The sequence below is a fragment of the Calidris pugnax genome, unplaced genomic scaffold (assembly GCF_001431845.1).
Source record: "Calidris pugnax isolate Ruff unplaced genomic scaffold, ASM143184v1 scaffold70, whole genome shotgun sequence".
NCBI classification, from domain to species: domain Eukaryota; kingdom Metazoa; phylum Chordata; class Aves; order Charadriiformes; family Scolopacidae; genus Calidris; species Calidris pugnax.
Window position 1 is genome coordinate 7327924 of NW_015090862.1, and position 13021 is coordinate 7340944.

At 42.1% G+C, this 13021-nt stretch overlaps 1 protein-coding gene across 3 annotated transcripts in view; it reads left to right on the forward strand.

Annotated features, from left to right (window-relative positions):
- The first annotated feature begins 6 nt into the window (after positions 1-6).
- Positions 7-13021, forward strand: part of FAM214A (family with sequence similarity 214 member A) — a 49176-nt gene continuing 36161 nt past the window's right edge. The window contains exon 1 of one of the 3 annotated variants that reach the window (XM_014944525.1): positions 7-92. In XM_014944525.1, the coding sequence (XP_014800011.1) occupies positions 77-92 (16 nt within the window). In that variant the 5' untranslated portion in view covers positions 7-76. Of the gene's footprint in view, positions 93-12175; positions 12225-13021 lie in introns of those variants that run through there. The other 2 variants (XM_014944523.1, XM_014944524.1) reach the window with 2 other exon arrangements.

The following is a 13021-nucleotide window of genomic DNA, read 5'->3' on the forward strand; positions in this document are numbered from 1 at the left end:
AGCGACAGCCAGTCGTGTCCGGGGGAGCAGCAGAGCACTTCGGCTCGGGCCAGACCCCTCCGAGGAGACGGAGAAAATGAAGCCGGAACGAGGTAAACGGTTTATCGAGATATCTATCTTTTGTTTTGTTTTGTTTCTAGAAGTGGGCTGGTGTTTTGTTTCGGTGTTATCGCTCTGTTTCCTTCTCTGTCGTTCGGGGGGGATGGGAGAGGACCCGGCTATGGGGGTTCACCTCGGGAAATGGTGACAGTTTTGCCAAAGGCACCCTCCGAGGGGACCGTCAGCCCGGTGTCCTGCTGCCCTTCGGCTTTCCATTGTCTTGGCTGGCTGGGAGGGAGGCGAACAGCCTGGCAAACTCCTTCTGCTGTGGGAATGGTGCAGTTTGTGTGGAGCACAGCCGGCTGGCTCCCGCACGGCTGCAGTGCTGAGGCAGAGTCGGTCAAAGGCAAATCGGGCATCGGCAGACAATGCCGGCACAGGCACAAAAATGCCAGAATGTAGCCGAAAAACACGCTGAAAATAACCGTAACTTCCATCCGTGGTGTTTTATAACCTGACAGTGGGTTTTTGTTCCAGTTACAAAGGAGATGCGGCATAACACGTCTGCCGAAATACTGATTTTTCACGATCATTTGGTTACTGTCTTATCTGGATTACTGACATCTGGTTTTACAGAAAAATAAAGTCGGCTGTCTGTGTATCTGTTTATAAAAACACTTCAGCTCTTTCGCAGTATAGCAACAGCTGCTGATGCCCCTAGAGTTGAAAATATGTCATGACTTCTATTTTGATCCACATGAGCAGTGATTATCGATCCCTGTTAGTGAAAGCGAGATTATTATTTTTTTAAACAAATCTTGTGTCATCGTAAAATTCTGAGTGTTAATTAAAAAAAGCCCTCCTTGCTTGGATACTTAGGTTTCTTAAAGTTTTGATGATTCCATTGCTTAGCTGGTTGCTTTCAATTTTAAAAACACATTCTTTTTGTGTCATAATCACTTTGGTGTTTTGAGAAACACTTTAGCAGAGCTTAGATATCTGTGTATTAAATGCTAACACTTACATGACACGCACATCTTAATTATGTTTGCTAATGATATGTTTGCTAATAGTGACACCACATAAATGACCACTCAGGTGGATTTCTTGTATGTGTATGCAGTAAGGATTATATAGTATGACGATAGTACAGAACTGATCGCAAACATATGCATAAATTAATGGTGTTTAAGTACTAGGGTTTTGAAACGGGCTTTTTCTCTTTGGTTTCCTCCTTGTTTCTTAATTGCTTAAACCTTCACCTGATCGATTGCAGCAAGGCAGGCTGTTTTTAGAATCTCTTTAGATTTTTTTTATACCAGACCCTGAAGTTTGAAAACCATTTACTGTCAAGGTGACATAAAATTTCAAAATAGGCAGGTAAAACTCAAGTCAATATTTGCAGCTTTAAAATGTTCTGCTGTAGCAGTTGAAAACCTTTATATGACCTTTGTCTGTTCTTTTCTCTAATTTTTCGGCAGAAAAAGTTAGAGCATTGGAAACATTTTTAGTTGCGGTATGATAAGGGATTAGGTGCCTTTTTTTTTAACCAATCTGGTGTAGAGGGAACTAAATTTATAAAGAAAGCAAGTTTGTAGTTTGTTGGGTTGTGGTTCTGTGGTTGGCTGTTTTTTGGTGGTTTTTTTTTTCTTTTTTTCCTAAGCTGACAGATAATAAATTGAGATTCCTATCTGTTGTAAATTATCTATCGCACACTGGGTGAAACCCTTCAGAAGTAGTGTCTTGAAATTCTTTTGAGATAATTAACAAAAATCTTGAAATAAATAATGGATCTTGCCAAACATTGGAGAGTATCTCCAGCCATTTTGGTAAATACCTCTAGCTTAGCTGTGTGTGATGTTGTAGAGCAATACCATGCACAAAGGGAGTTGTGAAAGTGCTGCCTAAATGCCACATGCGGCCCACGGAGACTCTTAGGAGGCACGAATCATGCAAATGTTTACATGTGCTGCTTTCTGCGTGGCAGCTGCACCGCAGGACACAAGCAGTCAAGTGTGCAGTCACCTGCTTCCAATCGTCGCAAATAAATAGCAAAGGACAGAGGAGAAGCAGAAATCTCAGCTTGCCACAGCCTTCACTTTGCTACAGACCCTCCAAATCCCAAGACGACTGCAAATCCACACACACCCCAAGTAAAACACAAAGAAACAGACTTAAAAAGACTTAAAATGTTTTGGTGGGTTGTTTTTGTTGTTTTTTTTTTTTTTCATTCTTACATCATCTTATATCAGAATCCATTTTGAGCAGAGATATGTAGTTCTTGTCCTTAGAATTAAGCTTAATAAGATTGTAATGCCCAGGCATGTTGGGAGAAGGTATGGTTTAGCCTTTGTCATACTACTAATAAGATTCTTGTTATCTCCAGCAAAAATGGGTGGTGCAGGAGAAGAAAGGGGAGATCTAAACATGTAACCACTTTTTTAAGTGGGAAATGTTGTATAGTGTTTTAATTTAAAACAGGTGAGAGGGATAAGCAGAAATGAAGAAAAAAGGGAGATTGGGCCCTCAGGTACTTACCTCCCTTTATAATAAGGAGAGTTTGAAAATTACAGACATAAGCATGCAGTATATGAGAGCAGTGTGGACGAGATGGAATGTGGAGTGTTGCGTAGCAAACCTGTGGAGCAGTTTTGCAAGTGAGGAAGAGAGGTTTGAAAGTGCAGGTGAAAATGTGGACTTACTCCTTTGCCATGCAGAGACACAGGGCATTTGTAGGACAAGTCTCCTGAGCATCACTCAGGACTCACCCATCAGGTGGGGTGTCAGTGTGGAAGGGCAGTGGTTGCTCTAAGCACATCCACATAACGACCTCTATACCAGGTCCAGAGAATGCAGTAACTAAAATACTGATGGCTGCGGCTTGGCTTTACCTTTTCTTACCCTGCTATTCTTAAGTGAAATGTTGAAGCATTTTAAAATACAGTTGTCACGTTGCTTCGGCTGAGGCTTCACCAGTGCCAGTGAGAAGAATGATTTATCTGCCTTTCTTACATATGATTTTTTGGAATGAAGTTCGAGTTTTGTTTTTTTTTTTCCTTTCTGCAGTAACAACATATCAGCTTTGATCCATGATATCATCATGATTTAGTTTCTGCAGTACAGCTGCCTAGTCAGCTGCTTCTGTTGCATGTTTGGACCGCTGTTTCCTTTCTCAAGTACAGAGCTTTGCTCTTGCTTCTATTGAACTTCGTTCTAATGACTTCTGATTGCTTTGCCAGTTTATTGAGTTTGGAAGACAGAACTAGACTTCGCAGCAGAGCGCTTGTGAACTCTTCCAGTTCAGCTTTTTTCCTAAACTGTATAAACACACTGTTTCACCATCGGAGTTAATGAAAACATTGCCTAATGTCAGGGTGATAGCTTACTGCCAAGCTCGGGAGGCTTGTTATGTACTCTTAGAGTACACTTGGTGCACAACTGGAAAAAATCTTGTGGTTTAGATGAATCTACAGTATAGTCTTATTTTACTGTGGGAATGTTACAAGACATCAAAAGTCTTACTATAGTCTAATTAGCTCAGAGTTACTGCTCCTTTCTCTTCCCTCCCCCTCACTGCGTGAATGATCAGTTAAAAGGAGGAAGACAGGCTTGTTTGTCTCTAAATGCATGCTGGCTGTTTTTTATCACCTTATTCTAGTCTTTTCTTACTTTTTTATTACCTTGCTTTGTTTATTCCTCTGCTGTGCGTTCTCTGTGTAGAGACTGTTCTGTTTTCACTTACAAATTAAGCAAAAAGCAGTTGCCTTTTACTTTCTGAAGCATTAATTCCCTCCTTGAGATTATCCTAATTTAAAGAAATGGCTTTCTGTCTACAGGAGAGGAACAATCAGTCTGAAGATTGCTTTTTCTCTTCTCCTTCCTTCTTTGCAAGTCAAACTGGAATATGTGCCTCTGGGTCTCTTTGTAGTAACCAGGTTAAGAGACTTTCTTCCACTTTATTTGGCAGTTTGGTATGGAAAGAGCTAACTCTTTTGGGTCAACAAAAGTCTATTTACTACCTGCTGTTGGAAACATAGCTTAAGGATTTATGGATGTATCTGTGAGGAAAGCTGGAGGAGAGATTAACGAAGATGAACAGTTGATTGGATGCTTTTCTTCTTCAAATTCTTGGGAGGAAGGATGAGGAGGCGTATTATTGGGGGAAAGTGAGCTGAACCAGTGTGTGTAGGAGTTATGGAGTTAATTGTTAAGTTGAGAGATCCGGATGAGGTCCTTGTTTTTAAAACAAGACTTAGTTTTATGCCCTACACTAACTCTGTGAAAGATTTTTGTGGAAAACTGTTTAGCAAAGGTGATGTGCTGCAGAGTATTCAGATCAGGAAGTGAAAATATCCTTTGAAAAGGTATAAGTGGTATTTTAGTGTCTTATGTTGCGCCATGATACAGACACTTTAATTTTATATTATCTTCACAGTGAAATGTCACAAAGCACTTAAACTTTTCCGTGTTGGAATGATGTAGCCAGTAAACAAAGTAATAAACTGGAAATGAGGTGCTTCCTGCTTAGTGGAGCTGTCACTCCAAAAGTGTTTGGGCAATGCTTGGGGCTTGGTTGCCACAGGTAAGTGCAGGTTGGGTGGTAATGAGCTGGATGGAGGTGACGCTGCTCCCTGGCCCGGGAGGAAGCCGTGCTGGCAAACACGCTCCGCCAGGCAGGGGCACGTGCCAGAAGGTGCATGGGGCGAGAGAGGCTGGCTCTGATGGGCAGGAAGAGGGGTCTGTGGGGGGTGCCCTGCCTTTCCCGTGTGGATTACTTTCAAATAAAACCAGCTTATCCTTTAAAAGAAAGAAAAACTAAAATTGGTAGGGATAAAAAAACAACCAAACCAACCAAACTTACAGGTGGTCAGAATATCACACTCAGATTGCATTTATAAGGCATGAAGCCATCTAGTCCTAGTCTTTGAGGAGAGCAGATTTGTCCTGATAACACATAATATATAGATACAGTGGATGAGGATGAGCGAACAGGAATATAAGCCTGTTTTGTTTTTTTCTTTCATTGAGGATAGACTCTAGATTCTTTCAATAAAACTCTGTCCTTGCACCCAAGAAATGGGAATATGTGCTCTTTCATTAAATTTCTACTACAAAAATTTAACTTAGAAGAATTCTTAGCTTTTAAGCTTTTAAAAGTGCATAACATTTTTTCTCCTCACAAAATAAATATAAGGCTATTCATTTGTAGAATTGGAAAATCTTAAATTCTGGTTTGAAATAACTGCTTACTTTACAGTTTTCCTACCTGTTCTGCAACTCATACCAGGTGTTGACAGGGTGACAAGTCCTCCTGTTGTAGAAGTAGTTTTTGGGTCAGAAGAGTGCTTTTAACCATGTTCAACAGCGAGAATTCTTCACTGTGTGGCTCTTTCTCGGGGAAAACAAACTAGTAATGACTTTGCCATTTTGTTTTTGTTTGGAGTTGTCCATACTAGCCACCTTCAGAGGGGCTCTTTTTCCTAAACCAGATGCTGCTGGAGTGGCATTTAGGTGGATATTTTGGGGCTTGTGGATATGCCAAGTCCATAGGCTTGAGCTATATAACTGACCCTTCTGACCGTATTCTTTACTTGCTGAAGTGAGAAACTTTGATGTGCCAGATCACATCCCTGGGCTGAATCATATTAGATTGGACTTGTTGTTAAGGGCAGTGTTGAAACTATTATTGGATCTGAGGTCTGCCAGTTTCTAAATGTTTTTAAAAATAAGCTAACATTTATAAATCCAGATTCTCATGAGAGATGTGAGTTTGTTGCCAAATGAAATTCTGCTTATTAAAATTAGAAATCTTCTGTGAAAACAGAGTAACTGACGGGAACAAACCAGTTATATGACATTTGCTAAAAGAACTTGCTCTGTCTACTTCACTGTTTACAAAATGTTTCTTTGTTATTTTGACAAATGTCTGCTAATAGCAACTGTTAAATGGTGGTGAAATAGCCATAGCCTTTTATTCTACCAGCAACAAGTTAAGGATAACACTCAGGCAGGGACTAGCTGTTCCTTTAGTCAATAAGGTCTTGCAGTTTAACTGTAATTATAGCTATAATAACTCCTTTCTCCATTCTGATGTGATACGATTATTTTTTTTTTAGGTTTTTTAAGGTGTCTTATTGTTCAGTCTTTGCAGGTCATTTGTATTTATTGTTTAGACAGAAGCCACTTTTTAAAATTGTTTTAGAAGTGCATGTACAATTGCACAGTTACCTTTGTACTACGGAGTACAAGAACTTCATGTATAAGTAGACAGTTAAGGATATCTATAAACCCAGGTGAATGCAAATGTAGAAGAGTGCCCCCTGGACTTGGGTAGGTAGTTGAGCTTTGGAAAACTTCACAGTCATTACATGTTCCTTTTTCTGCTTGTCCGGTGCAGGGTGGGATGAATATAGCCATAAGCACACAGCCGAGATCATGTGTAGTTATTCTTGATCTGCATGCATAACTGTACCAAGATTGGAAGAGATATTATTTCATAAAGGCTACTTGTAAACAGTACAACTGAGTTGTTAGAGTCATGAAAATTCTCCAGCTGCTCTTAACAATTCTGTGTTATTCTGACCAAATGAAATGTTTGTACTTAACTTGCTTGTATTAATGTATTTTCTTCCTTGTTAAATGGGCCTGACTGGTTCTTTTCACTAGTGATTGTTGCATTACCTTTTAATGTTAGCTTTGTGACCAAAACTATTTAAAGTTGCTATCTGGAATGGTGTTACTACATTCTATTGACTCAAAATACAAAGATGTAATGGGATAGTATGAGAACACAGCGATAATTTGGAGAAGAGCGGTGTATGAATCAGTAAAGGCAGATGAGCACATGGGGAAGGAAGCACTTAACATATGTGAAATTCTAATGACGCTTTCATGGGTGTTCTGAAGGGAAGAACCCTTATTTAAGAGTAAAGGTGAATAAAATAGTCTTACTGAGAAGTTGTCTGAACAACTTTTGTTTCTTTAAAAGCAGTAAGAGGTGTTCTTCAGCCTCTCCATACACATTTCTTTTGATTTTAATGCTTTTCATTTTGTGGGAAAGCATCCATTCTCTCTCAGTCCAGTATGTAGTACCCAGTGTCCATGGGGCACTTAAACTTTTCTCTTAGCGGTGATCAATCCACTTCCCAAACCTATTGTGAAGTATGATTATTATTTTATTATTTTTTTTTGTTCCTAGGGAAAAACATTCTCTTTTCTTATTATACCTCAGAAGAAAATCCAACTTGTATCTGAAATGAGGAATTTCTGGTTGCACATGTGCCATGTCATCTGTTTTACATTGTGTATCTTACGAAGTTAGTGATTTTTTTTCCATTAAGATCCCTGAAAACCAGGTTGGTAAGTCAGTCCATTTTAGTCTGTGAACTTCTTTGGTGAGACTACAGGCAGGTGATTGCTTGTACTAGTTTAACCTCTTAATGGTGCTGTGCGTGCAGGGATTCCTTTTACCCACTGATGAGCCTTCAGGATTTCTAGGGCATGTTTCACACTTCTCTGAGCTGAAATAAATTAAGCTTCTTTCTCAGAGTGCTGAGCAAGTATCATCTTGTTGTTGGGTATAGTGGGGCAGGGAAGGGCAGAGAGAACTTCAGCGAAAGAGTTGAGGATGGCATTAGCCCATGTCCTCAGTATAGTCAGTACCACCATGGGAGGTGGTGGGTGGTGGTGGTTGCTTCTGAGGGTCAGGGGAAGGAGAGGTGCAGGAAGAGCTGCTGTGGTCAGCACACTTTTTTTCCCCGAGCGGTGGGACGCCCTTTTCCCCTGCCAGGTATTGTTCTTCTTGGTCCCCTGCCAGGGCACTGGCCCGACAACGTTAAGTGAAACCAGCCATGGCTCACTTGTGCTTTCAGGCAGGTCAGCAAGCTTGATTGGCAGACTTGGAGGGGCAGAGAGAGTGGTTAAGAGTAGTGTCTGAGGAAATGTGTGTGATGGCTAGTCGCTGAAGGCACAATTTCTGTCTTAGTGGAGTTTTTGATATGTTGTGTTGATGCTTGGTGCATTTTTCTGTAGAGTCGCAAGTATCAGTGCATTTTCTTTGCATGTTAGCTCTGAATAGTTACAACACAGCCCCAGTAAGACATCCTATCTATTTACTTTTTTTTTGTTATAGCTTTTTTTAGTCAGGCTTTTAATTCTGATGAAGTAATTGGACTTAAGGGTAGGGGGGAAGAGAACAGATGTATCAGGAAGAGAAGAGCTTTAGTAAATATTCCACTGACGTGGAGTAAAGGAGGAGGAGTTTCCTACCAGTAGGAAATGAACAGGGACAAAAATCAAGATCGGTATGGACTGGGAATACACGGTTAGGGGAAAGGGATTAATATCAGTGCTCATATTGCTCAAAGATAAATCCTTTTTTCTCTGTTTCTCTGTATAATTCTTTAAACGCGACTCTAAGCATGCTTCCTATGCAGGGTTTCCCACTTTAGATGCCCTTTAATGGAAAGTTTGGCTTTGTTTCTTCTTATTTTGAAGGGGAAACAGCTTCTTCCTTTTCAAGCACGTGCTATTCAAATGGCCAAAGAGATTTTGTTTACCAGGGAGAAGCCATGAGAAACAACATATCTGGAGGACTAGAACTGGAGGAGAGGGCTGGGTAATGATTGCTGCCGTACGATGCTAGTGGCAGTACTGATGTAAGATGTTCAGACAGCCTAACTGCTTACACCATGTTAGTGCAAGGGAGGGTATGGAAAACCCCTTTTAGAAGTGTGCAAGCTGTTAAAAAGTGAATGAGTTGAACCCAGTAGCCAGCATATGGATCTGAAACAGGAGGAAGATGAAGATCAGGAGATCAGTGTAAAACTGCTAGAATACACATCTGCTTTATCTTACATTGAGTGATTAAGTTCACTGAAATTGGCATAACTGGCTATTATTGTACTGCCTTTGGAGGTTTCCTACTGATTTAATGAGTTTCTGTGAGAAAGTATTTTGGATCTGTTAGAAAAGGTTAAGTGATGCTGCTTGGTATGCATTGTGTTCTTTCATCCCATCTTCATTTTGAGAATGGCCTTCAGTTTCATACATGTTTCAGGACACTTTTTATAACCTGGTTGTATTCATTCTCAGTTAAGTTTCTAATATGAAATGTTAAGCAGCTTTATGATCTGCACTGATTTTGGTTTAAAATTGTAGTGGAACTGTTAGCATCTGATGCTTCCAACTTTTCTAGGTGGGCTCTAGACTATGCATAGTCTTTCTTACTCATGAAATTTGACTTTAAACATCAGAAAAAGGAAAGCTGTACATAAATTACCAAGACTGTGGATGGTATATCAGCTCTTTAACATGCGTTGAAAGCATCAGGAACTGAGCTCAGCTTTGTTCTGAGGAGGAGGAAGAGGAATAGGGCTGTCTACATGAGTGCTTAGTGTTTTTATATTCTGCTAATTAATAACTCAATCCAAAACGTTTGTTTCAAGCAAGGGATGCATTGGTAGAAATGTGCTCTTGTTTTTAGCTGGTCTGTACAACTAGGCTGTGCAAACAGAAGGTGCCATGAAGTCACTTATGCTCCGCTCCTTAGGGGTCGTGTGTACACCTCGCTTTTCCTGCACAAGGCAGGGCTGGGATCTGAACTAGAGTGTTTTTCTGAACTAGCTTGTTACTAGACATCCTGTGCTTTGGCATGGCTCTCTGAAGGCTGAAGTTGGGTGTTTTTTGTAATGCAGGGATGATGCCAATTATGTCTGCTGGCAAGTGCTGCTGAATTGATGCGTAGTTGACTTGATACTGAGATGAACCTTGCTTGGCTGGGACTTCCTGCTTTGTGAAATGTGTAGGACTGCTTATTCCTAAAGATTGTTGTGGATAAAATACATTCCTATTAAGACTTAATGTTTTTTTATTTTAATAAGTGCTATCCTGTTTGTGGCAGAAGGTGTGTTAAAATCCAGTCTGTGTATCTTATTATTAGTTATTTTGCACAGTATTAAATCTGCAAGGGTATTAGTGCAGCTACTTTATGATGCTGGAATATGCAGTTTAGGATAAAGTACTATGTATATCTATGTGCTACTGTATTCTGTTCAGTCACACTAGCAATGTCCTATTATCATAAGTATCTTGTGCCTCTGCTGGAGTTTGTGGAAGAATACAAGATCAAACTGATAAATGAGTAGCATGCTTCAAGGTGAGGTTTGTTTGATGTAATTTCTAATATTGTCATTTCTAAATTTAGCATTTTATTAGGCCAGAAGCATCCATTTCTGAGGTGTTCTTCCACAAATGTGCACAGAGCTCAGCTGTGTATATCTTGGGCTGGCTTAGGACAGTAAGCTTAAAAGCTGGAGTGTCAACATGCTGTCCTACTTTTACTGTATTTGAAGAATATCAGGTGTGAAAAAGGCTCTTTGTGGTTGCACTCCAGTTGCCCAGCGTGGGGAGACTGTTCAGGACCATTGTGGTGGCTAGGTATGCCTGTCATCTAGAGGCAGCTGCTCCTCACTAAAACCTTGTTAGCTGGCCTGTAAAAACAGCTGGGTGGCTCCTGAATACTCTCTCTGCCAGCCCCTGTGGGAATTGGCTTGGGGTTGTTGCTTCTGCCTCTTGTTAGCAAAGCTTTTAAACATACTGTGTTTACCAATGTGATAAATATTCCTCTTGCCCCTCCCATTCCTCCCATAGATATTGAATAACTGCCTTATAGAAAATCATCTGAGTACTTTTTTCAAAGGCTAGGTGGTTGCTCGATTAAGACAACTTGAAACTGCTTTTTCAGACAACTGTGTAAACTTCGGTGTTTTTGTAGAAGTAAATGTTCCATGGAAGAAAAATACTTGGAAAGCAAACTGAGATAAAATATACAGGAAGCCTGAATGTCAGTGACTAATGAAATGGTATGTTTTGTGTATAATTTTCTGTAAGGCACTATTTGTATCTGCAATGTTTAAATGGGCTAACTTCTAAAAGGTATCCAACCTTCCTCGGATAAAATATCGACCTAAAAATCTGGTGTAGGCTATATTTTCTCACAACCACAGCTAAATGATACTGCTATATAAAATGTGAGTGGGGAAAAGTCATGGTTCTGGGAAGTAAGTAGCATGTTTCCCATGCTCTTGAATGGATTAATGGGTGCTACTGGATTTTGAATGTGGTTGTGAAGTCTAGTTTCATCTGGACTTGTCATAGTTTTGTGGCATCTAATTACAGAACAAGAGTTTTATTCTTGTTTTATGACATGGCTAGGCTGAGAGTAAGATTTTTGTGTGTGTGTGTGTGTGTGTTCAGATTATGTTAATATGGTGAACGTTGTCTGACTTGAGCTCTTGTAAATAGAATCACAGAATGCCAGGTTGGAAGGGACCTCAAGGATCATCTGGTCCAACCTATCTTGGCAAAAGCATGGTCTAGACAAGATGGCCCAGTACCCTGCCCAGCTGTATCTGAAAAGTGCCCAGAGATGGTGAACCCACCACTTCCCTGGGGAGTTTATTCCAATGGCTGAGTGTTCTAAGTGTGAAAAAATTTCCTCTTGTATCCAATGGAATCTCCCCAGGATTAACTTGTACCCATTACCCCTGTCTTTTCGGTGTGACTCCTTGTAAAAAGGGAGTCTCCGTGTTGTTTGTAGCCACCCTTTACATATCGGAATGTGGTGATAAGGTGTCTCCTAAGGCTTATTTTTTTCGAAGCTGAGCAAACCCGAATAGGTACACGCGGGATGAAACCCCTCAGTGGGCACAGCGTGTTGTTTAGGCTGCACCTGGAATAACGTACCCGCAGTTTTGAGACTATTCCCTTAAAACAACTTCATAAATTAGTCCCCAAAAGCGCCCACTGTAAAACTGAGGAGGGGTTGATGACGGGTGCTGGGGTGGGGGTCTCTCCGGGTGGGTGGGAGAGCCGCGGTGCTGCCAGGAGAGCCGGGGGGGGCTGTCCCGGCGGGGGTGTGCTGCCGGAGTCGGAGAGAGGAGGCGGCGGAGCCTGTTTCCGCCCCGCACCGCTCACCTCGCCTGCCCCGCACGCCCGGTGCTGCGGGCGGACACCGGGGGGGCCGGGCCGCCGAGGAGGCCGGCGCTCGCCCCGGCGGGGCCAATCGCCGCCCGGGCCCTGTTGCTATGCGCGCCCCTACTCTGCCTCCTTTGTGGGAGATGCCGTGGGCACCCACCCGCGGCGGCGGCGGTGCGGCGGCGGGGGCGGCGGGCCGCGCCGGGAAGGTGCGTACCGGCAGGGAACCGGGGGTCCCCTCCTCCCTCCCCGCCGCCCCCTCTCCTTCCCCAACGGGGCTGCGCGGGGCCCCCAGCCGTGGGGTGTCCGTGGGTGATGGGGCTGAGGGTGTCGTGGAAAAGGGGGGGCTCCGGGAGGTGGGAGGGGGGTGTGTGTGTCGTTGGGGGCCGGTAGCACCGGGCCGGCCGGTATTCCCGGGCTTGGAACAAGTTCAAGCTGTGTAACCCCCAGAGTGGTGTGCCGGGTTTTGGTGGTGTTTGTCCGCAATCCGGCTGTGCTCAAGTTTGCCTCTCCGGCAGAGCTGCAGCAGCGTGCTGTGCTTCGGGGTAAAGAGTTCCTTTAAAAAAACAAAAACAAACACCAACAAACCCCAAACAGTTTCACCATATGCTCTTCCTTTCCTATACTGAGTCTATGGAAGGTTGGGTTTTTGTGAGGTTTTTTTCTTTCAAGCTTCCTTTCAAGGAAAGTAATGGACAGCCTAAAAATTAACTCTCTTAATTCATTACATTGTTAGGGCAAGAGTATTAAATGGCCTGGAACAGGAAGGGAATATTTTTAAGCCTTAAAAGTGGGACATCTAGTTAAAGGACAGATCAGCCAGCAGTTGTAGTTAGTGTGGCCATATGTAACTGCTTGGCTCTTCATTATTATGGAGAAAAAAAAAAAAAAAAAACCCCCCCCCCCCCCCCCAAAAACATGCTGAAGCCTAACTGAGTTTCTTCTGTGCCTTGTTATGTAGGTCAAGTTTCTCTCTCTCTCTCTTTTTTCTTTTTTTTTTTTTTTT